The following is a 27,733-nucleotide window of genomic DNA, read 5'->3' on the forward strand; positions in this document are numbered from 1 at the left end:
TCACATGCTTTGATTTTTTAGTTGTGGTAAAATATATATATGTATGTATATAAAACATTAAAATTAGTATTTAACCATTTTTAGGAATACCGTACACAGTGACATTAGGAACATCCACACTGTTGTGCTAACATCACTACCATTCATCCCCAGCCCTTTTAAATCTTCCCAAACTGAAGCTGTTATCATCCATTGAATAACAGCTCCCTGTTCTTTCCAAGTCTTCTACAGCTGGTCTACCCAGATGTGAAATGTATAAATTTTCTCTAAACCTAAGCTAATCGTTTTGGTCCATTTGCAAATGGAAGGTCAAGGTTTGCAGCTAGGCCATAATGCCTATATTTCAGATTCCATTTTACTATATGAACCTCATTCAATAAATAGTGCAAGAGCAATCTATTTTTTGGTTCATTTGGCACCATACTCTCATTGTATACCTACCCCACTGAGGATCACGGCATAGAGATTCACAGCCAAAAATAAGGCAGGAGGTCAAGCAATGCTCTTTATGCAGAAAGGATATTCCCTCCTTCACTTTTGGGAACACTTCAACTAACCCTGTTTTAGTTTGGCTGCTTTGCCTCATTTCTAAAAAAGTTTCATTACACTCCACAGCCCTTCCCTTGATGCCCTAGTTAATTAAGTTTACATAATTTCCTACTGATTAGTTTTAAACAGCTTGCTCTGGATTTTCTCTCCTTTAATTTTGTCTTTACTGACTGCTTAAATTCCTCAACTATGAACTTGGGAAAGCCTATGTGTTACCACAAAGCTCACTGTTCTACATGCAGAAAGACAAGCATATCAGCATCGTGATTCATAAAGAGATCTGGGATCAACTATTACAGAAAACAGAAACTTTTAGGTTGAATCTGGTAACAAACCACTAATAATAAACACCAGGAAGACACTAGTTATATTCTTTCACATACAAAAAATGAACTATGGTCCAATCCTTAAATTTCACATTTACTGAGATCCTATGGGATTCTTTCTCTGTGCTTTGGAACTCAGAAGATTAATAGAATTATTAACATGTATTTAAAACTATTGTTCGAGTTGATTTATATCCTCCTCAAATAAAATTCTGAACTGACATTTTGCCTGTGTTTTGGGGCCATAAATGAATAGCCTACAAGATAATTTAAAAATCCATTCATTTTGGCCATTTTTGTGGTTGATGTAAATTGCAACATAATCAGTGAAAGTTTCTAATAATGGAAATAGTGAAAATTAACAGGTCAGCTGTGCCACAATCTGGTCCATCTGCTACATATAGACAGCCTCAGAGGACAATGAATAAGAAGAGTGAACCCAAAACATCAACACCAATATCCTAAGGCCTTTCATGATCCAAGAAATGGCAATTGGCTTTGAAATTATTCTGAAACCTGCTTTTCCCAAAAATTCTTTCATTTTCTTGGTACTTTAGGGACAGCAGAACAACTTATTTTCAAAAATACACTGAAATTTTTTAGTTTTATACATTTCAAAATTCTAAAGACTGTTTAAAATTTCACAAAATTTTTTTCTTGCTCACAAAACTCTATAAAACAAAGGTAAGGGCCCCCATACTCTACTAGCTCATATCTGAACACAGAGGGGTTTAAAGGTTACAGCAAATCTTCTTCAAATACACATAGCTGCTAATGAAGAATAAGTCTGCACTGGCAAAACCAAATTAATATATTTTTTAATGTATTCTAAAATAACTTTTCTGGTGATGAGATATACTCTCCACCCCACATACTGAACTATGCTAGGTCAGCCAGTATTCTTGCTATATGACAATCAGTCCTCCCTAGAGGTACCAAGTGTTTTATTTGTAGTGATTTTGTCCATAATTGACAGCCAAATGTGCTGTTTTGTACAAATCTCATTCAATAGAAGTTTTCTTTTACTTCTATTGAAGACTTCCTTGTTTTATATGCCAAGAAATTCTATGGAAGTTTCTTTAAAATTTGTTTTAAAAAAATCAGTTTCCACAAACAGTCTGAAGATTTTTTTTTAATTCAGGCATACATAATCACTTCCTAAAAGCATAGCTGAAGGTCATATTACACAGTGATGAGATGTCAAGCAAAGGAATACGTAGATTTCAATTTGCAAGCTCACAAATAAGTGTTGGTACTTAGAGGAAAAAAAATCATAGTCTTGGGGATGAAAGATAAGATATGAAACACTGACTAATTGGCTAATTCACAAGGATAGCTTCTCCTTGGAACAAGTATTATTCCCATTATAATAAGCACTTTGCAGGTGTACTGAAGGAAAAAAAGATAAAGTTTGCCAATTAAATCAGTGTTTTCCCAAGTGAATTCTGACTCCAACAATGGAACCAAAGGAGTGTCATGCAATTATGAACCTAAATTTCACAGGATTTTGTGCTGAAAATACTCTGTGATTCACTGAAAGTGCTCATAATTCATGACAAGCTTCTCAAGCACTTTCTGATTATATGCCTTAAAAGACAGATTAAAATGCTCTTATCTTTGGACCTCAGTGGTCATATATACATAATCACAGAATATTTCATGTGATTTTTAAAACCTAAAAAGAGAAATGGAAATATGCAAAATATCCTACTCTCTTCGTGATGCTAGAAGGAAGATTAAGACATGTAATCTCACAGGGCAAATCTATATACATCTATTTAAGCAAGAAAATTTATTTGATAAATTCCTCTTAAAATATTTAAAACAAGGATCAGGATTAGATTTCATTTTCTCATGCCAGTCTTAAATGGTTACTAATTGTAATATTTTAATGCTATGTGTTTAAATTTAGAGGACAAAACTGCTGTCCATATAGATTATTGCACAATTGTTTCTAACCTCATTCGTCCTGTTCAGCCTTCACTACTGGCTGATATACTCCTAGTCGAGCTTCAACTGAGCTCAGGATTTTTTTTCCCCACTGCTTTTATTGCATTGTTCTTGAGTGTCTTACTGCTTTTACTGTTATTAAAGTTGGAATATCTTTGCTGTTTAATGCATTTGTTATTTGTGTTAAACATTCAAGACGCTGAGATAAAAGTGGACCTGGAATAAAATGGGATACATGGGATCAAACTATGGAAATAAAAAAACATTAAAAAACAATAAAAGCAAACAGAGAAAAAACAAAGACATACACAGTTTAAAAGGCCATTCTGTGTTAAATCAATGGTTCATTCAGTTCAGTATCTTCCCTGTCACCAGCACCAGGGTAAGTTTTATAATAAAGCTTGTCATTCATACTCTTTGATCTTATCCTCAAAAGGTTTGAAAGGTATCCTGAACATACCTACCTTTCATTAATAATACATTAAGGATGTGGTCATAACCTAGTCTTGGGCCTGTCGGTATTTCCATCCAGTAAATTATTTTTATTAATTATTAAAACAAGTAATTCCTTTGCCTTAAAACAATATGGAGTCTAGTTCCAATATTGCCACTGACTGGCTATTTGACCTTGGGCAATGTTTAATAACCTCTGTATCTGAATGTCCCATCTATATAATGAGGTTACTCTCAAATGTAATGTTTTGACTACCAAATTTCAAGAAGATGACAACACACCTGTCTTAACATCATACATACCCTCTGTTTTGCAAGTTGTAGTTAGCTTCTTCTCCCTTTGTTTTCTCTAGCCTTCAAAATAATCAATCTCTCATGGTAGAAAGAGACTGCAGAAATCATCTAATACAACTCACAGATGCCTGAATCAACATTACAGAATTCTTCACTACCAGTCGTCTTGCTCCTGTTTGGATACTATTAGTGATGGAAAGTTTTATGAACTCCTGAGGCAGCCCACTTTATTTTCAACTAACATCAACTGTCAGAAATTCTTCTGATATGAAGTCAGATATAAATGTTGATATAAATCTATCTCCTTGCAACTTTCTGGTTCTTTCCTCTGGGGCAACACAGCACAGACTTAAACCTTTTTTCTGTGTGATCCACATGATAGATCTAATACTCAAGGAAGCTGTCACATTCTTATTAAGTTCTCTCTCTTCTCCAGGCTAAGCATCCTTTGGTCTTTATTCCATTGAATTGTACACTTTAAATGGATGAACTGTACGGTATGTGTTGTATCTCAAATTTGTTTTTTAAAAAGAACTATAGAAATGTAAGACACTTCAATTGTTTTATCTCTAGTGGAAAAACTGACAGCAGCTTGAAGAAAACATCCCTAGTTATAAAACTCAGAGGCCACCATTCCCCATGGGCAATTATAATTCTGACAAAAGATCTTGACTATAATGCACAATCTGGGGAAGCAATCTGGCCACATCCAGATATCATTACACATAAATGACTGTGATCTGAGCACCAAGAGATTTACCTATGGAAATCTAATATGGCTACCAGGAAATGTTCCCCTATGTACCAACTTCACTCAGCAGCTGTCATTTAAATAGATTCTTATTTGGCAACTGCATCAATCAGTTTGTTGTGAATTTTAAAAGATGAACAAGTATTTCAAATAAACACTGTGGTTTGGAGAATATTCATTAAAAAGATATTATATAAACATTATGTTCTAGAGCTAGGAATATAAAGATACACTGAACCCACTTCTAGCCCTAGGAGAGTCCTATACGGGAAGCAAAGTGAAAAGACATGAGATAAGACAAGAATTATAAAAAAGACTTTATTTCTGTCAATACGGTAGACCAGATAACATAAAGAGCCTCCCCCAACAAAACTCAAAGAAACTTCAGAATAAAATATACCAAATGTTTTTTAAAAGTACACAGCTAAGTTTTAAAGAAGATAAGGTAACTACTCAAAGGTCAAAGTAGAAAAATTAAGTAAGAAAACAGAAGAGAAAGCAAATGATCTGATATTATGGCAACCCTGTGGATGTTTGGGATGCAGATACTGTTCTCAATAAGGAGCCACATAGGGCAAGAGAAACCAAAGAAGTCACCTCAAATCAAGCTAAAAAGTTTGCACATTATCTTACAGGCATAGAGCATTATAATAAAATGCAAAATAGGGAACAAATGGTTAATTTTGCATTTTAAAAAAATTACTCTACCAGCAGTATGGCTAATGAATTTGAGGTAACCAAACCTGAGGAAGAGAGATAGGTTAGAAGACTCTTAATAATCACTAACGTTCATTGACCCCTAATATGCCATCAGAAGGTTAAGAGCTTTTTACATATTATCTCACTTAATTATGACAACCCTATATATACATTATCCTCTATCTTATCAATAATGCAATAGAGACTCAAAGACGTTAAATAATTTGCCCAAATCAGTTAGCAACTGGTTAGGTCAAATATACGAACAGTCTGATGGTTTGAATGTCATAATCAGGAGATAATTAAAAGGTAGAACCAAGAGGGTCAGAAGACCCCAGGAAGGAGAGGAAGAGAGGTGTTTAATAATGATACAATAAATAATATCCACACTGCCACGTGTGTACCTATGCAACTATCTTGCATGTTCTGCACATGTACCCCAAAACCTAAAATGCAATAAAAAAATAATAATATCCATATGTGTTATACAATATCTATAAAATACACAAGGGATATGAGAGTTTCTTCAATAAGCTAAACATAGAACTACCATAAGACATAGCGATCCCACTTCTAGGTATATACTCAAAATAATTAAAAGCAAGTGTTCAAATACTTATATATAAATGTTTATAGCAACTCTATTCATAATAGCCAAAAGATGGAAACAACCCAAGCATCCATCAACAGATGAATGGATAAACAATATGAACGAATGTATATGCATGCGATGAAATATTATGCAGTTGTAAAAAGGAATAAAATATTAATACTTGATACAACATGAATGAATCTTGAAAATGCAGTATGCTAAGTGAAAAATGCCAGACAAAGGCTACATATTAAATAATTCTATTCATATAAAATATCCAGAATAGGTAAATCTAGAAAGACAGAAAATACATTAGTGGTTGCCAGGTGCTGCAGGTATGAGAGAACTAGGAGTGACTGCTTAGTGGGTTTCTTTTTGGGGTGACGAAAATGTTCTGTAACTAGGCCAGGCGCGGTGGCTCACGGCTGTAATCCCAGCACTTTGGGAGGCCGAGGCGGGTGGATCAGGAGGTCAAGAGATCGAGACCATCCTGGTTTAGTAGAGATGGTGAAAACCCGTCTCTACTGAAAATACAAAAAATAAGATGGGTACGGTGGTGCGTGCCTGTAATCCCAGCTACTCAGGAGCCTGAGGCAGGAGAATTGCCTGAACCCAGGAGGCGGATGTTGCGGTGAGCCGAGATCGGGCCATTGCACTCCAGCTTGGGTAACAAGAGCGAAACTCCGTCACAGAAAAAAAAAAAAAAAGAAAATGTTCTGTAACTAGTTAGTGATGAGGTTACATAACATTGCAAATGTACTTAAAGTCACTATGGTACACTAAAAGTGGTTACACTGGTAAATTTTATGTGTACTTACCACAATTTTTAAAAGGTGAATATTGGCCTATTGAGAGAGTACTTCCATGGAGAAATTTACAGGGTAGGACTGATGGGGTGAGGGAGAAAGATTAGTCTGTCATTAAAAAGAAATAATTATGTACTTTATGAAATAATTTATATTATGAAAGGGATACCAACCTTAAAATGAAGACTACTATGGAGAGGCTTTCCATTCGCTATAAAACTCATCACGATTCATGATTCATGGTCTTGATAATATAAAGGGTAACACAGGACAACAATGGCCAGGGTTAGAAACAAAGAGCTAGTCTCTGCCCTTACAACTGTTTTTTGTTTGAGACAGAATCTCCCTCTATCATCCAGGCTAGAGAACAGTGGTGCAATCTTGGCTCAGGGTAACCTCAGTTTCCCAGGTTCAAGCGATTCTTGTGCCTCAGCCTCCCAAGTAGCTGGAATTACAGGTGTGTGCTACCACATCTGGCTAATTTTTGTATTTTTTAGTAGAGATGGGGCTTCATCACGTTGGCCAGGCTGGTCTGAAACTCCTGATTTCAGGTAATCCACCCACCTCTGCCTCCCTAAGTGTTATGATTACAGACATGAGCAACCGCGCCCGGCCCAAGTTTTAAAATAGAGTAAGTAGGACTCACAAAAAGCCCTACACATATAACAAGTAATTATATAAAAACTTGAGTAATGCAGTCAACATATGCAATGAATTCAGAGGAGAAAGTAGTCTACGTAGGCTCCTTTGAAATACATGAACCAAAACATTATGGTACATTCTAGTGCAGTAGTTAAAAGTATGGGTTTCAGTGCCATACTGAACTTTGGCTCTATCACTTCCTACCTGCCTGAATGTGTGCAAGTTACTTTCCCTCAATTTCCTTATCTGAAAAGTGAGCATAATAATAGAACCCAACTCAAAACTGTAGTGAGGATTAAATGAGAAATTTATTTATGTGTGAATATATACATATTTATTTATTCATTTATTTAAAATGCTTAGAATAGTGCCTGAAGCATAGAAAATACTCAGTAAATATCAGCTGCTATCATCATTCTCCTCCTCCTCAACATCCCAAGCATTGAATAAGGAGTAAATTGCATTTAGGAATAAAACTTGGTGTTCCAGTCCAAGAATTTTCAAACTTATTTGGGAATGCAAATAAAATCAAAATGGAAAGTCCAATAGTTATACTGATTTGAAATAAAACTACTCTAGCTGAAGTAATTCCTGTATGGTGAGTCACACTGTCTGAGAATCCTGTCCTCAACTTACTCGGGGAGTCATTCATTATTCACTATTTCGTGAACATCTACTATGTGCTACTTTTTATGCTACACTGAGTGTTTGGAGAGGAAAGATATAGATCCTGTTCTCCAAGAAAGTTACATTCTAGTTGATGAGATAGGCAAAAACTCCCAAAATTTTAAACATCTTTATTGAGACATAATTCACAATTCACCCATTTAACATTCAATGGTTTTTAGTGTAGGCAGAGTTATGCAAATATCCTCACAATCAGTTTTAGAGGATTTTCACCATTCTCAAAAGAAACGCTGTGCCCATTAGCACTCATTCCTCACCTTCCTTCAACCCTCTCCTCACCAGCCCTAAGCAACCCCTAATCTACTTTATGTCTCTATATATTTGCATATTCTGAACATTTAATATAAAAGGAGTCATAAATATATGGTAAAAATCCAACAACTTTAAGATCACTCCAGGATAATTATAATAACTCTTCATTTAAGTAATAACAGGACTTAGAAAAGAGAAATGACGCCCTGATTCTTGTTCCACATGCTTTGATTCCATGTGTGCAGCTCTGACAGATATCAGCTGTTCCAGGTTATCCCTCCTCACGTTTTCTCTTCTTCCTTCCCCCAAAACCTTGTGTGTCCAGAGAGGTACTCAGGACTGAAGCTAAGAGGCGAAAAAACAATACCAGAGGCTATCGTTTATTCATTCCATACCATACGCTAGGCACTATGATATACTTTATATACGTGCTCTCCTTTGATTGTCACAATAATTCTGGGAGACAAAAACTACTGGTACCTTCATTTTACAAAGGAGGAAGCTGAGGTTTAGAAAGGTTAAATAGTTTGCCCAAAGTCACACAACCAGTAATGTCAGAGGTGGAATTTGAACCCTGTTCAGTCTGACTATAAGGCCATAAGTCCCTACCCCTCTAAACTGTTAGGCTCTTTCACTCAGTAGTGGTTTTCTCCTGACCTAAAGTGGCTTATTCCTCAAAAAAACTCCTTAATGTATAAAATAAACGGATTCTTAATATTGCCAATAAACTTTCATATTTATTCTTGTTTTTTGAGATGGAGTCTCGCACTGTTGCCCAGGCTGTAGTGCAGTGGCACAATCTTGGCTCACTGCAGTCTCCGCCTCCTGGATTCAAGCAATTCTCCTGCCTCAGCCTTCCGAGTAACTGGGACTACAGGCATGCGCCACTATGCCCAGCTAATTTTATTGTATTTTTAATAGAGATGGGGTTTCACCCTGTTGGCCAGGATGGTCTCCATCTCCTCACCTTGTGATCTGCCCACCTTGGCCTCCCAAAGTGCTGAGATTACAGGTGTGAACCACTGCGCCTGGCCCATATTTATTCTATATTTTACAGATTTACATTAAAAACTCAGGTTTCAAGAGAAAATAAAAGTTGCCTAGCTGACTGATATAACAGAAATAATTTGTCAGCACAGGAGGGGACAGAAAGATGGTGACTCTGGGTCTCCAGATCTATCCATATTTCTCCCATTTGTTTCCCCTCCCTTTTCCCATTCTACCACATGAAAGAACTTTACAACCTCAGACATGCTTTTAAATCTTTCGAGTCCATTTTTATATATAAAACAAGAAAAGAAACACCACATAAAACTATTAACAATGGTTTTAAGTATATGCATAATGTGGAACCGACCACTCCTTGTCAGTAGCAGAGAGTCCAGGAGATAAAGAGGTATGTCTGCTTGTCCTTTACAAAGTTGATCAGGGCTGGGCATGGTGGTCCCTGCTTATAATCCCAGCACTTTAGGAGTCTACATGGGAGAATCATTTGAGCTCAAGAGTTCGAGACCAGCCTGGTTAGCATGGCGAAACCTAGTCTCTACAAAAAATACAAAAATTGGCTGGGCATGGTGGCATGTGCCTGTAGTCCCAGCTACTTGGGAGGCTGAGGTGGGAGGATAGCTTGAGCCCAGGAGGTGGGGCTTGCAATGAGTCAAAGTTGTGCCACTACATTCCAGATCCTGTGTCAAAAATAGTTGATCACATCCTAACAGGAGGCATTTTATTTGGGTGGTTTTCTGCAGTCACGGCAAGCAGAAGCAAAGGAACTGGGACATAAAGAATAGAAAGAATTTCAATGGAAGATGTCTGTAGTGCATGTAGTCAGCAGGTAAGTCAAGACATCAAAAGTGTCTATTATAAAGCAGGAGCAAAGAGAAAGTGGTTGATTAGGCCTAATAAAACTTTGTCTTCCACCTCTCTTACTCTATCATAAAGAGCACAACAAAGACCTCCACCACACTATCCCCTAGCAGTGTACACAGGTGCTTGCACATACACTTACATGCATGCATGCTCACCTCTGTCTCTCACTTCACTTAAACTAAATCTGTGTTTTGGGAGCTCCCACTTGAATTCCCATTTTAAACTTGTTTATTCTGAGGTTGAGGCCAAGAATCTGAAAATTTGTGATATAGGTGAATGTTAGACACACCAGGGTACAATTTTAGATCCCATATATAAGCTCCAAGGTCATGAGTTATTTAGTCTCCTAGATCCTTGGAATTCTTGTCTATAAAATTACTGAGATGAAGTAAATAAAATTCCTAGTGAGTACTGCTCTCTTTAGATGTCCTATTTGATTTGTAATCATATTTCAGCATATATGGTATTTAGCCACAATAGCTAGCTCAATACCTTTTTAAAAATTAAAAATAAAATGTTATGGAAGTCCTGTCTAAATTGCCAAAGAGATGAATAACTGAGTTTTTTTTTTTTTTTTGGTCTTTTTTTATGAGATAGAGTTTTGCTCTGGTCTTACAGGCTGGAGAAGACCAATGGCGCCATCTTGGCTAACTACAATCTCTACTTCCCGGGTTCAAGTGATTCTCCCACCTCAGCCTCCCAAGTAACTGGGAGTACTGGTGCCCACCAACATGCCCAGTCAATTTTTGTATTTTTAGTAGAGATGGGGTTTCACCATGTTGGCCAGTCTGGTCTCGAACTCCTGACCTCAGGTGATCTACCTGCCTCAGCCTCCCAAAGTGCTGGGATTACACGTGTGAGCCACTGTGTCCGGGTTAATAATTTCAATTTTCTTCAGATGATGTGCCTGTTTAAATTAACCCTTACAGTACTTATTTCCAAAGAAAGTGCTATATTTTAATCAATCTACATTCTGTGTTTTGAAATTTTTTAAAAGACTACTATGAATCCTTACCATGACAACTAAATTCTTTCCATTACTAAAGACAGCAAATACACATTCTGAGAAAATGTGCAATTTGAGACAACCTAACACAACCAGCTTGGGAACCCTGCACAAAGAGCACTGTAACTAAGGAAACATCTGGCAATGAAGTTACACTATAAATCAAAGAACCTGCTCCATTATTCAAGTACCAAGCAGTTGAGACCAATTTATATTAATAATAGTATTGTAATCAATTTGTCAAATATAATTTTTCTCTCTCAATGAAATCTTTAAGAAATCCTTAAGTGTTTTTCTTCAGGAGAAGAAAATATTAAACCCACCTAAGTGGTACAGTATACCTGACTGGTGGTACAGTATACTTGACTGGTGGTTTTTAATCTGTTGTGAAACAAACATTATGAAAACAAACTTATTTAGCACTTGGCATATGTTTATGATATTATTTACATTTTACATACACAGCCTGATTTTATATATATATATAAATATATATATATATATATATGAATGCATACATACATACATACATACATGCACACACTCTAGATATAGATATAGATGTATCTCCTGTTTCTTCAACCAGGTTAATAAATTCCTTAAGAGCAGAAAATATAACTTATAAGTCTCTTTATCATCAGTACTTAGTGGAATGCCCATGATCCAGTCCTTAATGAATACTTTCCTGACTAATTTTTGCTCCTCTTTTCTAAGCACAAGAGACTTTGGAAGAAGATAAATCGCAGCCCATTAATGTGAACAAGATTTTGTGATAGGGAAAAAAAGGAATCAGTAACTGAATGAATTTTAGAGTGCTAACTTCCAGAAGGAGGTGTGTAAGAAATACCTTTATATATATGGTGTCTGGTTCACTAAATATTCATCTTTTCTCCACAAACGTTTTTTTTTTAAGAAAGGAAACTCTAGGCCAGTGCTAACTCTTATGTTAATTTTCTTCTACCCATGGGAATTTTTTTTTAACTGATAGGTTTGGCTTTGTTTTTCTCTAGAATGGTATGCCGCCTGAGTGTCTACTCTTACCTCTCCCTCCTTTCCCTTAGTCAAGAGAGGAAGGAAAAATACAAAGTACCTATGTATGAATTTTAGGATAGAGCTGAGGCCTGACATCCTACATGAAATATCAACAGAGCACCTCACTGTATGATGACACAGGATGCAAGAGAAGCAGACTTGGAAGTATTCAGTTTAATGTTCCCAATTTTTAATTTAAAAATCAAGGGGGATAAACTGCTTCATATTTTTCTCTCATAAAATAGTAACGTGTAGGTTTCTTTCTTTTGTTCGTCAATGTCTTTTGGGAATCTAGTCCCTTGATTTAAAGGGTCTCTTCCTTCTTCTGTCTGGTCCTTCAGATTCCACTTCGCCAGTGTTCTCAAGTCAGCCTCCATCCTTTCTGTTCTAACTCAAAGGTCTTCATTCATTCTCAGCCAAGCTACCATATTCACCTCCAAATTGGTCTCACAGCTCCTAGTCTTCCCCTATAACTCATTCTATTTGGTGCTGCTAAATTAATGTTGCTAAGATACAGCTGTGAATCATGAAGTCACAAATATTTCTTAAGCACACACTCTCTATACCAGACACTGTGCTAGACTCTAAAGATTCAGAGAAAAAGACATACTGTTGTTGTCATTTTATCTCATGAAGCTTATGTTCTAATGATGTACTCTGTGCAGAATTCATCAATGGCAACCCACTGTCAATGGAATTAAGTGTAATTTCCTCACTCTGCTTTTCATAGGATATGAGCTAAGTGATCCTTTCTAGATTCATCTCCTACTGCACCCTTGCCCTCTGTTCTAGTGAAATGAGTTTTGCTCATGTGAAATTTTGCTACACCCATGCTATTTTTTTTCTGACTTCTGCACCTAGAATCTTCTCCCTCCTCTCCCCACATCTGCCTCTAGAAACTCAATCTATATTTCAAGCCCTGTCTAATTTTTTAAAAAGCCCTGTCTAATTCAAGCCCTGCCTTCATAAAGTCTTTTGCTCACCCCATATCTTAATGTTTCTCTCCCTATAATGTCCTCTGAAACTTTTATTTTACTTTGCATTATAATAATGGTGTTTGTTCTATCCTCTGCCTTACTTCCTTTTTATTACTTACAAAAATTAGCACAGAAACTTGTATAAATTAGATACGGAGTATTTCTATGAATGTACATATTTTCTAAACTCTTTTCCTTTCCTTCAGGCCAAAAACAAACCAAAAAAACCCCACTTGATCTTATCAGGGGTGGGGGAAGGGAAGAGCATGAAGCAACAAGGAAGACTGACTGATATAGTTAATAGGAAACTTAAACATGAATAAGGCTAGCCAGGAAAAGAAGGGTAGAAATGATGACACCTATTAACTTGTCCAAAAGCATAGATGAGAGACAATACTTTGTTGACAAAACACTGCAACCATGCTAATATCTTAATGAAGCAATACAACCCAGCCCCCACTGGAAAAAAAAAACCATAAAAGTCTTCACCATTACATATCATAGAAGTTGCATTTTGGGGTGAATCAGCTTCCAAGAATCCTCTTTCTCAAAGACCATACCTCCACATTTCATTCCATAACTCCAAAACCTGTGGACTCTGGCATATGGGCTTACCATGAACCCAGGATACACACTGACTCAAGCCAGGCCAGTCAGATTTCCTCTCCTGGGAGTTTGGAATTGGAACCATGAGAACAAATCAAGGCAGTGTCTTCATGAGTTACTCAGGTACTGCAGCTTGGTCATTTTTCTACCAAGTAGACTGTGGAACAAGAAATCTTGTCTGTATATAGATAAAAAGCAGATGTGCAAATAAAAGCAGAGGGAAAGGGAACATGGGCACCTCCTAAGTCCGGGTCAGTTTTCCATTTGTTCCCTAATTGCAGTCTCTCTCTGAGGCTTAGCTGCTCCCATTCTTAGGTCTGGCAACCTCTACATCCTTATAATAAACCCCTCTTTCTGCTAAGGCTAGCTCGAGTTTCTCTCAGACACCTATAACCCATTAGTCCTAACTAGGACATAAACATTTTATTGAGCCACCAAACTCCCACTTAACAGTGTGTTGGAATTCATCTAGCATTTAACAAGCTCCTATCATGCTCAAGTTATTCATCACCAGTGTACAGAGACCTAAGAGTTTTATTTTCCATTTTATTTAACATTTTCTTTCAATTATAGCACAAATTATTTTAGGTCACATATACTTAAAAGTTTTGTGTCATGTAAACCCAAAGCCTATGCTTTCTGTTTTATTGTGCAGCTAATATTCACTCTGTGAGTTACTGATATATGCATATCAATATTCTGAAAGACACTTTGGGAGATAAAGGGACAATTAGTTCAGAAGCCACCTGTCATCTTTTTAATCAGACCAAGTTCATCCAACAAATTTCAATTGTGCTCATAAAAAGTTTTAGGAAAATTCATTGAGGGGCACAATGAAATGGCCTCTCTAGAAAGCAACGACAGGATTATTATATCCACAGATATAACATTACCATGATCTAGTGATTCACTATGAATTTACTCAATGGACCCCTAAGGAGCCTGCCAACATAGAGTCCCACCCAACAAGATTACTATAATCTAGCACCCAATAAGATTAATATAATCTAGCAAGCTTAAATGATTACATGACTCTCTGTCACCTGACTCTTCACTGAACAGAAAGCATGTTCCCTACAAAGAGACACAAGCAAAAAAGCAATCTGTGAGTTAGCTTCTATCAGAGCCTTGGGACTTCCTTTATCCACAGTTAGAAAAGTATGAACCTGAACTACAAATGTACCATTTCCTCACCAATGGTCATTTGACACTTCTGATGCCTCTTGAAGAGACCCTGTTGGGGACTTGGATACAAGACGGCGCTGTAAGAACAACTCAGGATTGCAGCTCTCAGTAAAGAAGCAGAGGGTGAGTCAAAGCCGCATTTCCAGACGGATCTTTGTTGCCCACAGAATGAGGAAATTCCCAGGTGTAGGAGAGACACAGGACGCCAGTGCAGCTGTTTCAGCTGGCGGGGCCGCTTTGGCCGGCGCCGCAACGCAGCGGCACTCTGCACACTCCGCACAAAACACGCTGGTCCGGGTGCCCTGTTAAACCAGCAATCTAGATTTGGGAGGGCAGATTAGCATATCCATCTGATTAAATGGGACTTGGACAGTGAGCCAGACCAGGAGATTCCTGGGAAGTGGCGTTTGAGCCAGCACAGTGGGTCGCTGCACAGGAAATCACACAGATCCCGGTGCCCTATTGGCAGGCGACTGAAACACCTGGGAGAGAGTCAACTGTTCAACTTAAAAAAAAAAAAGCGCTCTGAGGCAGGGAGCCAGGTGATCAGGCTAGGCGGGTTTCACCCCAACAGGGACAAACAAAACGGCGATTCGAAACGCTCGGGGTTGAGAGTTTCACTGCAGGCACAGCTGAACCCAGAACGGTGCAGCTCAGTGGGGCAGGGGCGTCCGCCATTACTGAGACAATCGGCCCCTACTGAGGTACACTCCCATTGCTGACGCAGCCTGCCGTTGCCAAGGCAACCCCCACAACAGAGAGACTCCACTGCAGGGCAGAGCCCGTGGCAACAGGGCAGACCCCACACCAGCAGGGCAGAGCCTTGACAGGCAAATAGTGACTAGACTGCCTCCTAGCTGGGCAGGACAGTGCAACGGATACTCATTAAGAAAGCCCTAACTCCCCGAGACAGAGCATCTGAGGGAAAAAAGGGGTTTTATGAGTTCTGCTGCAGCAGACTTAAACGTATCAGCCCAACAGCCCTGAGTGAACAATGGAGCTCACAGCTCAGCACTTGAGCTCCTATAAAGTACAGACCATCTCCTCACGCAGCTCCCTGACCCCTGTATATTTAAAGAGTCACCTCAAAAAGGACTGATCAGACTGACCTTTGGCGGGCATCATTCTGGGACAAAGATAGCAGAAGAAACTGGTAGCATCCCTCACTGTTCTGCAGCTGCTACAGGTGTACCCCAGACAAGCAGGGCCTGGGGTGGACCTCAGCAGTCGTAGAGCAGAGGGGCTAGACTGTTAGATGGGAAACTAAGTAACAGAAATACTTCATCATCAACAATCTGGGCGTCCACTCAGAGACCCAATCGAAAAGTCAGCAACTAATAAGACAACAGGTGGATTACAAGAGCTCCTGAAAGAGGCACTATACATAGAAAGGAACAATCCGTACCAGACATTCCAAAAACACACCAAATGCTATAAAGCATCAACAAAATAAAGAATGTGCATCAACTAACGGGCAAAACAGCCAGCTAGCATCAAAATGGCAGTATCAAATTCACACATAACAATATTAACCCTAAGTGTAAATGGGCTAAATGCACCAATCAAAAGACACAGACTGGCAAATTGGATAAAAAAACAAAACCCATCGGTGTGCTGTATCCAGGATACCCATCTCACATGCAAGGATACACAAAGGCTCAAAATAAAGGGATGGAGGAAGATTTACCAAGCAAATGGAGAGCAAAAAAAGCAGGAGTTGCAATTCTCGTCTCTGATAAAATAGATTTTAAAGCAACAAAGATCAAAAGAGACAAAGAAGGTCATTACATAATGGTAAAAGGATCCATAAACAAGAAGAGCTAACGATCCTAAACATCTATGGACCCAATACAGGAGCACCCAGATACATAAGGCAAGTTCTTAACGACTTACAAAGAGATTTAGACTCCCACACAATAATAGTGGGAGACTTTAACACTCCACTGTCAATATTAGACAGATCAACCAAACAGAAAATTAACAAGGATATCCAGGGCTTGAACTCAGACCTGGAACAAGCAAACCTGATAGACATCTACAGAACTCTCCACCCCAAATCCACAGAATATACATTCTTCTCAGCACCATATCACACCTACTCTAAAATTGACCACATAATTGGAAGTAAAGCACTCCTCAGCAAATGCAAAACAACTGACATAATAACAAACAGTCTCTCAGACCATAGTGCAATCAAGTTAGAACTCAGAATTCAGAAACTAACTCAGAACCGCACAGCTTCATGGAAACTGAACAACTGGCTCCTGAATGTTGACTGGATAAACAATGAAATAAAGGCAGAAATAAAGAAGTTCTTCGAAACCAACGAGAATGAAGACACAACATACCAGAATCTCTGGGACATGTTTAAAGCAGTCTCTAGAGGAAAATATATAGCAATAAGTGCCCATATGAGAAAAGTGGAGAGATCCAAAATTGACACCCTATTGCCAAAATTGAAAGAGCTACAGGAGCAAGATCAAAAAAACTCAAAACCTAGCAGAAGACAAGACATAACTAACATCAGAGCAGAACTGAAGGAGATAGAGACACGAAAAACCCTTCAAAAAATCAATAAATCCAAGAGATGGTTTTTTGAAAAGATCAACAAAATAGGCAGACCACTAGCCAGACTGATAAAAAAAGAAAACAGAGAACAACCAAATAGATGCAATAAAAAACGATGAAGGGGAAAACACCACAGATTCCACAGAAATTCAAACCATCATCAGAGAATATTACAAACAACTCTATGCACATAAACTAGTAAATCTGGAAGAAGTGGATAAATTCCTGGACACCTGTGTCCTCCCAAGCCTAAACCAGGAGGAAGCCGAAACTATGAATAGACCAATAACAAGGTCAGAAGTTGAGGCAGCAATTAAGAGCCTACCACACAAAAAAAGCCCAGGCCCAGATGGATTGACAGCCGAATTCTACCAGACATACAAAGAGGAGCTGGTAACCATTCCTTCTGAAACTATTCCAAATAATTCAAAAAGAGGGAATCCTTCCCAAATCATTTTATGAGACCAACATCATCCTGATACCAAAACCCGGCAGAGACTCAACAAGAAAAGAAGACTTCAGGCCAATATCCATGATGAACATAGATGCAAAAATCTTCAATAAAATACTGGCAAGCCGATTGCAACAGCTCATCAAAAAACTTATCCATCATGATCAAGTAGGAATCATCCCGGGGATGCAAGGCTGCTTCAACATACGCAAGTCTATAAACGTAATTCACCACATAAACAGAACCATTAACAAAAACTACATGATTATCTCAATTAACGCAGAGAAGGCCTTTGACAAAATTCAACAGCCCTTTATGCTAAAAACCCTCAATAAACTCGGTATCGATGGAACGTATCTCAAAATAATAAAAGCTATTTACGACAAACCAACAGCCAATATCATACTGAATGGGCAAAAACTGGAAGGATTCCCTTTGAAATCTGGCACTAGACAAGGATGCCCTCTCTCACCACTCCTATTCAATATAGTACTGGAAGTTCTAGCCAGAGCAATCAGGCAAGAAAAAGAAATAAAGGGTATTCAAATAGGAAAGGTGGAAGCCAAATTGTCTCTATTTGCAGACGACATGATAGTATACCTAGAAGACCCCATGGCCTCAGCCCAAAAACTCCTGAAACTGATAAGCAACTTCAGCAAAGTCTCAGGATATAAAATCAATGCGCAAAAATCACAAGCATTCCTATACACCAATAACAGACTTAAAGACAGCCAAATCAAGAACGAACTGCCATTCACAATTGCTACAAAGAGAATAAAATACCTAGGAATACAACTTACAAGGAATGTAAAGGACCTATTCAAGGAAAACTACAAACCACTGCTCAATGAAATAAAAGAGGACACAAACAAATGGAGAAACATTCCATATTCATGGTTAGAAAGAATTAATATCGTGAAAATGGCTATACTGCCCAAAGTAATTTACAGAATCAATGCTATCCCCATCAAGCTACCATTGACTTTCTTCACAGAACTGGAAAAAACCACCATGAACTTCTTATGGAACCAAAAGAGAGCCTGCATAGCCAAGTCAATTATAAGCAAAAAGAACACAGCTGGGGGCATCACACTACTGGACTTCAAACTATACTACAAGGCTACAGTAATCAAAACAGCATGGTACTGGTACCAAAACAGAGATATAGACCAATGGAACAAAACAGAGGCATTGGAGGCAACGCAACAAATCTACAACCATACAATCTTTGATAAACCTGACAAAAACAAGCAATGGGGAAAGGATTCCCTGTTTAATAAATGGTGTTGGGAAAACTGGCTAGCCATGTGCAGAAAGCAGAAATTGGACCCCTTCCTGACACCTTACACCAAAATAAACTCCAGATGGATTAAAGACTTAAACATAAGACCTGGCACCATAAAAACCCGAGAAGAAAATCTAGGCAAAACCATTCAGAACATAGGAGTAGGCAAAGACTTCATGACCAAAACACCAAAAGCATTGGCAACAAAAGCCAAAATAGACAAATGAGACCTAATCAAACTCCACAGCTTCTGCACGGCAAAAGAAACAGTCACTAGAGTGAATCGGCAACCAACAGAATGGGAAAAAATTTTTGCAGTTTACCCATCTGAAAAACGGCTGATATCCAGAATTTACAAAGAACCCAAACAGATTTACAGGAAAAAAACAAACAAGCCCGTTCAAAAATGGGCAAAGGATATGAACAGACACTTTACAAAAGAAGACATACATGAGGCCAACAAACATATGAAAAAATGCTCATCATCACTGGTCATTAGAGAGATGCAAATCAAAACCACATTGAGATACCATCTCACGCCAGTTAGAATGGTGTTCATTAAAAAATCTGGAGACAACAGATGCTGGAGAGGATGTGGAGAAATAGGAACACTTTTACACTGTTGGTGGGAGTGTAAATTAGTTCAACCATTGTGGAAGACAGTGTGGCGATTCCTCAAGGCCTTAGAAATAGAAATTCCATTTGACCCAGCAATCCCATTACTGGGTATATATCCAAAGGACTATAAATCGTTCTACTATAAGGACATGTGCACACAAATGTTCATTGCAGCACTGTTTACAATAGCACAGACCTGGAACCAACCCAAATGCCCATCGATGATAGACTGGATTGGGGAAATGTGGCACATATATACCATGGAATATTATGGAGCAATAAAAAGTGATGAGTTCGTGTCCTTTGTAGGGACATGGATGAATCTGGAGAACATCATTCTCAGCAAACTGACATAAGAACAGAAAATGAAATACCGCATATTTTCACTCATAGGCGGGTGATGAAAAATGAGAACACATGGACACAGGGAAGGGAGTACTATACACTGGGGTCTATTGGGGGAAATAGGGAAGGGACAGCATCAGGGGGGAGCTGGGGAGGGATATCCTGGGGAGAAATGCCAAATGTGAGTGAAGGGGAAGAAGGCAGCAAAACACACTGCCATGTGTGTACCTATGCAACTATCTTGCATGTTCTGCACACGTACCCCAAAACCTAAAATGCAATTAAAAAAAAAAAGACACAAGGCAAAAAAAAAAAAAAAGTACAAATATCAATAATGGTTCTAAGAGGTAAAAGTGATGCCCAAGCACAGATTTGTATGGGGAAAGGAATGCTGTGGAAATGGAGAAAAGAAGATGAGGAAGACTTGGATATTGCAAAAAGAGGAGGCAGCTGGACTCAACTCATATTGATATTGTTCTCTTGGACCAAACTAAAGTCATTCTCCAATTCTTCAGTGAAAAATTATATAAAAATAAATGTATATTTTGTCAAAAAAAGAGACCCTCTCACAGTTGTGACTTAAAGAAGACTCTATGTTTTACTGCCTCCATTTTTTACATTCTCTTAATTCCTATAAACTTTATATATTAGACAGTCACCTTTTCAAACATCTAACAACTTCATACAAAACAAATCCTCATTTAAAAATTATTTTTTGAGCTTTTAAAATAGACAATTTGCTACTTATAGTAAAGATGCTTGTTTTGCAAATGAAGAGTAGTAAACTGCTCCCCACCTCCTGGATATGTTTATAAAAGTGAGCATGACAGTAGTCAAATATTAAAAACCTGACATTAACTATTAGTTCCCTAGGTTAAGGACAACATTATCAGAAATTGTTTAGGCTGGGTGTTACATGGTTTCTGCAAGAAAACCAATCATCTTCACATGTAAGCACCTCCCTCACACCAATATGTTGTAGTTCTAGTAAGTTCACAGTCATTTTAATAATCAAGAGAGGTCGGGAAATTAATGTATACATGACCAATAAAATAGCCACAGTTCCCTCTACCAGTGCTCCTCAAACTTTAACATGCATGCAAATTACCTGAGGATCTTGTTAAAATGCAGATTCTGATTCAGTAGGGGAGTGGGGCCTGAAATTATAATTCCTAACAAGCTCCCAGATAATGCTGCTGCTGATCCACGGATCACATTGTCAATTGTAAGGCCATCCACCATGACCTCTCTTGGAGGTGTAATGTCCAAGTAATCTCTTTGAAACACATGAATTCCCATCATCTGATTATGAAAAAGGAGACATGTTAAAACAGAAAAAAAAATGTGGAAACTGCAATCCTTGGTTCTGGAGAATGAAGGAAGAAGTGAATTTGGGATTCCTGGCCCCTATTTTGATTCATATCATCATACTATTATCCGTTCCTCCAAATTTGCTTGGCATCATGACTCCCTCAAGAGAAATAGTTTGTTTTCAAGGGTCACCAGTATCCAAGATAAAAAGACATTATCTTTTATCCTCTACTTGCAAGTACCATAAAGAGGCCAGCCCTAGGGTACTTTCAGGCTTGCTACGGAGGCAACCATAACATTATCTCTGGCATTAGAAATATACGTGCAAACTAGAATTAATTGTAGAATTGCAAAGAATTCCACAACATCTAAAAAGATAAGCTTGTATGAGTTCAACCAAACTATTCTGATTAAGCAATTTTTGCTAGCTTTCCCTCAACCTGATTTAACTTAGAGGTTTTAACAAGCACTCTGAAAGCTTCCCTACAATCTGAGTCTAGCCACACAAAAGCTGAAATCCAGTTATCCTGACTGTATCTAATAGCTCTTTATCTTGAGCTGAGATCGTGCCACTGCACTCCAGCCTGTCAGCCTGTATGAGATAAGACTCCATCTCCAAAAAAAAGGAAATAAACTAGTCTTTCTTACCCTATGATGTCAAGGTGGAGAAGCCAGCTTTGTGGTCCGGCAGCCCTTCACATGATTCTGAGGGGATTTCCCCCAGAAAGAAGACTATAAAGAAAGCTTGTGGATAGCAGGCAGGGTAAGAAATCAAACCAAATTAAGTACAAATATTACAAGATACACATTTCCCCCAAAATGTAGGCATAGTAGAGTATCTTAAACACTGTAAAACAATACTAACACCATAACCTCATTAACTAACCTACTTACTGTGTATTTCTTGTTGCTAATTCCCTTGGGTGCCTCTAGATTCCAGGCCTCTTACAGATGATTCTGAAACTCCTATGAAGGTGAAAATACACTGATTATCAAAGCTGGTGTACATGCTTCTTTTAGATCTTTTCTATAAAGAATGACAATGAAGGTACTTGTTCCCAAGGTGAGGATGAACAAACATAAGGTGATGAGTACTGCTATTACTTCACAAGTAGATATATTCCAGGTCCTAGGCAATTTATACTATATTTTGCAAATTACTCTTAGTTCTTTCTAAATCTCTAGGGATGGAGCCTATTACTAAAGAAAAGGTGGTAATGACATTGTTTCCTCTGAGAATGACGCCTGAACCAATTCTATCAGAAATACTTGGGTGCTTTTCAAAAACGCAGATTCCTGGGCCCAACTTCAAGACAGTTTAAATCACAGATTTGGAGGGGTTCCAGAAATCTATTTTAAATCATTACCCTTAGTGATTCTGAGCTCTCTAAAGTCTAAAAACTTTGGCTTAAGGAACTGCAGGGTTAAAAAGCTTTGAACTACTGACTAGTTGATAGCCATGTAATTGATTCTTATGGTGACAACCTTATCACACTCAATGCAGAAGAGTCCACTTGGTACCATTTATCCATTCTTTGTATACCTTTAACCTCTTGGACATATCCACTCCCCTGGACTGCAAGGTCTAAATACAAACAAGATGCAGTTGATCATGCACTGGGATGTAGAGCCTTCAGAGAATATTCTGATGAGTACTGAGTCATAATTCATCTTTGTTTCTTGCATTGAATATGTAGTTCAATGCAAGAAACAAAGATGAATCAGCTGAAAGATAAGAAGTAAGCCTAGATGCTACCCTGTGAAAAATATAGTCAAATCCAGTAAGACGAGTTTCACTCAAAGAAAGACTGAGTTCTAAGAAGGAAGGAGTTGTCAGGAATATCATCTCATAAAGTTAAGTCAAATGAGGACAGAAGGTTTTTGGCATGAAGGAGGTCCTCAGTCTAAGAATGTACTTCTGGTAAACAGATCTGACAAATCAATGGAAATAAAAGCTGAATGAAAGGGCTGTGGAGAAATCAGGGTATGGAAATGAAGATCTCACAAACCGACTACTCTTCAATAGGAAAAGGAAATAAAGAAACTGTCCTAGCTTGGAATTAAATCACTATAGTGTTTATTTGAAGATGGGAGTCTTTTTGGGAGTTCCCAAGCAAACTTTCATTCTTCCCTACAGAACAAAAGAGTAAGGCTTCAAAAGGTACTATGTAAGAGTTCAAAAAGCCTCCCAGTCAGCAGCCTACCCAAACCACTAACCAAATGGATGGTCAGAGTTGGACCTACAGTCTCGCTGACTCACTTGGGAATCACTTAGACAAGCAACAGTATGACAAAACTGGCTAGACTCCCATCTATTCACTGTGTGTGCCTGAATGAGTAAACAAATCAGAAAGGCTCACTAGTCACAACCTTCTGCTCTGAGGCATGGAGACCTAAAATAAAAGGAATGAAAAGGGGAAACTGAAAAAAGGAGATGATAGCTATGGAACAAAAGCCTTGCCTACACTCATAACCTTGGGTACTAGGAGAGGGAAAGGAAGGAATTCATAGTTGGAAGATTTTCCTCCTATTATTCAAAGCAAATAGGACACATATGGTCAATCAGGAAGAAAAACTTCTTTGTGTCTGATACTTTGGATGCACTGTCCTCATGCCATTTGCCCTAATATAAGACTAGTCTTGGGAACACAGCCAGCATGAGTGTCCACTTGACTCATTAGCTGCAATAGTACTAGTCTCTGAGACCTCGTCAGGTCAACAGAGAATGAGCTGCAGAATTCAAAGTTTCTCCAGAGAGGGAGAAGCAGGAATTAAATACTAATAAAATGGTAAAAGATACAAGGGATTATTATCTTCAAAGAAAAAAATCATTCTATTCAAGTTAGGAAGCAGTTTTATGGAATAGTTTTGATTAGACATATACTGGTACAATGTAGTCTTTGGCATTTTACCTTCCCTCACAACATGTATTTTCAAACTTTTCAGTATTCAAGTTATCACACTAACTGTTGAAATACAGATAAACAGCTTTATAGAGGGATAACTCATATGCCATACAATTCACCTATTTAAAGTGTACAATTTGGTGGTTTTTTTGTACATATGTAAGATTGTGCACCTTTGCCACAACCAACTTTACAACATTTTCATCACCCCAAAAAGAAATCCTGCCATACCCATAGCAAGTAGTCACTCCCCATTTCTCAACTTCCTTCTCCCCCAGTCGTGGACAACCATTAATCTACTTGCTGTCTCCATGGATTTGCCTATGCGGACATGCAGCTGATCCAACGTTTTGGTCAACAACGGATCTCATATATGATAGTGGTCCCATAAGACTATAATGAAGCTGAAAAATTGCTATTGCCTAGTGGTGTCATAGCCATCATAATGTAATGCATTACTCATATGTCTGTGATGATGCTTGTATCAACAAACCTACTGCAATGCCAGTCATATAAAAGCATAGCACATACAATTACGAACAGTAAATAACATTTGATAATAGTAATGACTATGTTACTGTTTTATGTATTATTATACTATAAATTTTTATCATTATCCATGTGTGTTACTGCCCCTGAAGACCTTCCAGTGGGACAAGATACAAAAGTTGAAGACAGTGATAATGATGATCGTGACCTTGTGTATGGCTAAGCCAATGTGTGTTTACCTTAATTTTTAACAACAGAGTTTAAAAAGTAAAAACAAATTTAAATAGCAAAAAGCTTACAAAATATTTTAAATGTTTTTGTATAACTATACAATATGTTTATATTTTAAGCTAGGTATTATTACAAAAGAATCAATAAGTTTAAATATTCTAAAAGTTCATGAAGTTACAGTAAGCTGAGCTTAATTTAGTAAATTTAATGTAGCTTAAGTGTACGTTATTATTAAATCCATAGTAGTGAACATCAATGTCGTAGACCTTTATGTTCACTCAACACTAACTAACTGACTCATCCAGAGAAACTTTTTTTCTTTTTTTGGAGATGGAGTGTCGCTCTATCGCCAGGCTGGAGTATAGTGGAGCAATCTTGGCTCACTGAAACCTCCACCTCTCAGATTCAAGCAATTCTCCTGCCTCAGCCTCCCGAGTAGCTGGGACTACATGCGCGTGCCACCACGCCCACCTAATTTTTAATATTTTTAGTAGAGATGGGGTTTCACCATGTTGGCCAGGATGATCTCGATCCCCTGACCTCGTGATCTGCCCGCCTCAGTCTCCCAAAGTGCTGGGATTACAGGCGTAAGCCACCACACCCAGCCATCCAGAACATCTTCTAGTCCTACAAGCTCCATTCATGATAAGTGCCCCATATAGGTATACCATTTTTAATGTTTCATACATTAAAGATGTTTGGAGAACGGTGGTGGTGGTGGCTGCGGCGGCTTTGGCAACTCGTAACATAGAATCAGCATGATTCTTCAGAGACTCTTCAGGTTCTCCTCTGTCGTTCAGTCAGCAGTCTCGGTCCATTTGCGGAGGAACATTGGTGTTACAGCAGTGGCATTTAATAAGGAACTTGATCCTATACAGAAACTCATTGTGGACAAGATAAGAGAATACAAATCTAAGCGACAGACAGCTGGAGGACCTGTTGATACTGGTCCAGAGTATCAGCAAGATCTGGAGAGGGAGCTTTTTAAGCTCAAGCAAATGTTTGGTAAAGGAGACATGAATACCTTCCCCACCTTCACATTTGAAGATCCCAAATTTGAAGTCTTTGATAAACCCCCGGCCTGAAGAAATAAAATAAAGATGTTTGATGTTTTACCATACTTTTTCTGTTTAGATAGCCAAACACTTACCATTGTGTCACAACTGCCTACAGTATTCAGTACAGTAACATGCTATACAGGTTTGTAGCCTAAGAGCAATAGACTAGACCACATAACCTAAGTAGCAGAGTAGGCTATACCATGTAGGGTTGTGTACGCTCTATGATGTTCACCCAACAAAATCACCCTATTCTCAGAACATAGCCTGTTGTTAAGTGTTGACACATGACTGTAACTGGAATCATACAATGTGTAGTCTTTTGTGATTGGTTTGTTTCATTTAACATAACATTTTCAAGGCTCATCCATGCAGAAAACATATATTTCTTTTTATTGGCAAATGTTGCATCGTATGGATATACCACATTTTATTTATTCATTTCTTACCTGATAGATATTTGAGTTATTTCCACTTTTTGTCTTTTGTGAATAATGCTAAAAACTTTCATAGTAGTATCACACATGGTAGTAAAGAGCCTGCATCACTCAAATTATTTGTTTTTCTTTTTTGAAACAGGGTCTCGCCCAGGCTGGAGTGCAGTGACACAATTACATCTCACTGCAGTCTCAATGTTCCAGGCTCAAGTGATCCTCTTACCTCAGCCTCTTGAGTAGCTGGGACCACAGGAGTGCACCACCATATCCAGCTAATTTTTGTAGAAACAGGGTTTTGCCATGTTGCCCAGGCTGGTGTCAAACCCATGAGTTCAAGTAATGCACCTGTTTCAGCCTCCCAAAGTGTTGAGATTACAAGTGTAAGCCACTGTGCCCAGCTAAAATTATTTTCAAGGTATGAAAGGCAAAACTTATTAAAAACACATGTGCTATTCAAGATGCCATCTTAGAAGCAGAGTGACCAAGGCGCTAACTTCTTGATTTTGAACTTCCCAGACTGTGAGAAATAATTTATTTTTATTTTTATTTTTTAGTGTGCTAGTTATAAAAAACCATCAGATTTAAATGGTGGCAATAAAAATGATGGAGATTTGGTAACATGTTTTGTCATTTATTACTGAGTAGATGATTTAAAGGTTTAGGGTTCATTTTACTATTTATTTGTAGCCTGTCGTTTTTCCTTTCATGCCTGTACTGCTTTTAGCTCTAGCAGTTCTCAATTTAGTCTTTAAAAAAAATGGGCGGTGGCTCATGCCTGTAATCCTAGCACTTTGGGAAGCTGAGGCAGGCAGATCACGAGGTCAGGAGTTCCAGACCAGCCAGGCCAAATAATGGTGAAACCCCATCTCTACTAAAAATACAAAAATACTAGCCTGGCATGGTGGCATGTGGCTGTAGTCCCAGCTACTTGGGAGGCTGAGGCAGAAATATTGCTTGAACCCAGGAGACAGAGGTTGCAGTGAGCCAAGATTGTGCCACTGCACTCCATCCTGGGCAATGGGAGACTCCATCTCAAATAAAAAGGAAATATTTTTTACCTTCATTAGCTTTAACGAGAAAACTCATAATTACTATTGCCCATTAGAACTAAATTGATGGTAAATATTTACCACACAATTTCTTCCTATTAAGCCTACAGTTGTCCCCTGGGGACTGGTTCCAGGAACCACCCCCACCCCCAAGATACCGCAATCCAAATACTCAAGTCTCTTATATAAAAGAGTGGTATTTGCATGTAACCTAGCATATCCTCCTATATACTTTATCTTTCTAGGTTACTTAGAATACCTCATATAATGTAAATGTATGTAAATTGTTGTTTCACTGTATTTTTTTTT

General features: G+C 38.2%; 2 protein-coding genes across 11 annotated transcripts in view; one reads left to right on the plus strand and one right to left on the minus strand.

Moving 5' to 3' along the window:
* The window catches only part of FRMD5 (FERM domain containing 5), a 368,823-nt gene that overhangs the window by 225,927 nt on the left and 115,163 nt on the right, over positions 1-27,733 (minus strand). The window lies entirely within an intron of this gene.
* On the plus strand, positions 25,583-25,982 carry LOC100894898 (ATP synthase peripheral stalk subunit F6, mitochondrial). The gene has a single exon (XM_003733924.6). The coding sequence runs from the start codon at positions 25,639-25,641 to the stop codon at positions 25,963-25,965; it is 327 nt and encodes a 108-aa protein (XP_003733972.1). The 5' UTR covers positions 25,583-25,638; the 3' UTR covers positions 25,966-25,982.

Source organism: Callithrix jacchus, chromosome 8 (genome assembly GCF_049354715.1).
Source record: "Callithrix jacchus isolate 240 chromosome 8, calJac240_pri, whole genome shotgun sequence".
In the NCBI taxonomy this organism is placed as follows: domain Eukaryota; kingdom Metazoa; phylum Chordata; class Mammalia; order Primates; family Cebidae; genus Callithrix; species Callithrix jacchus.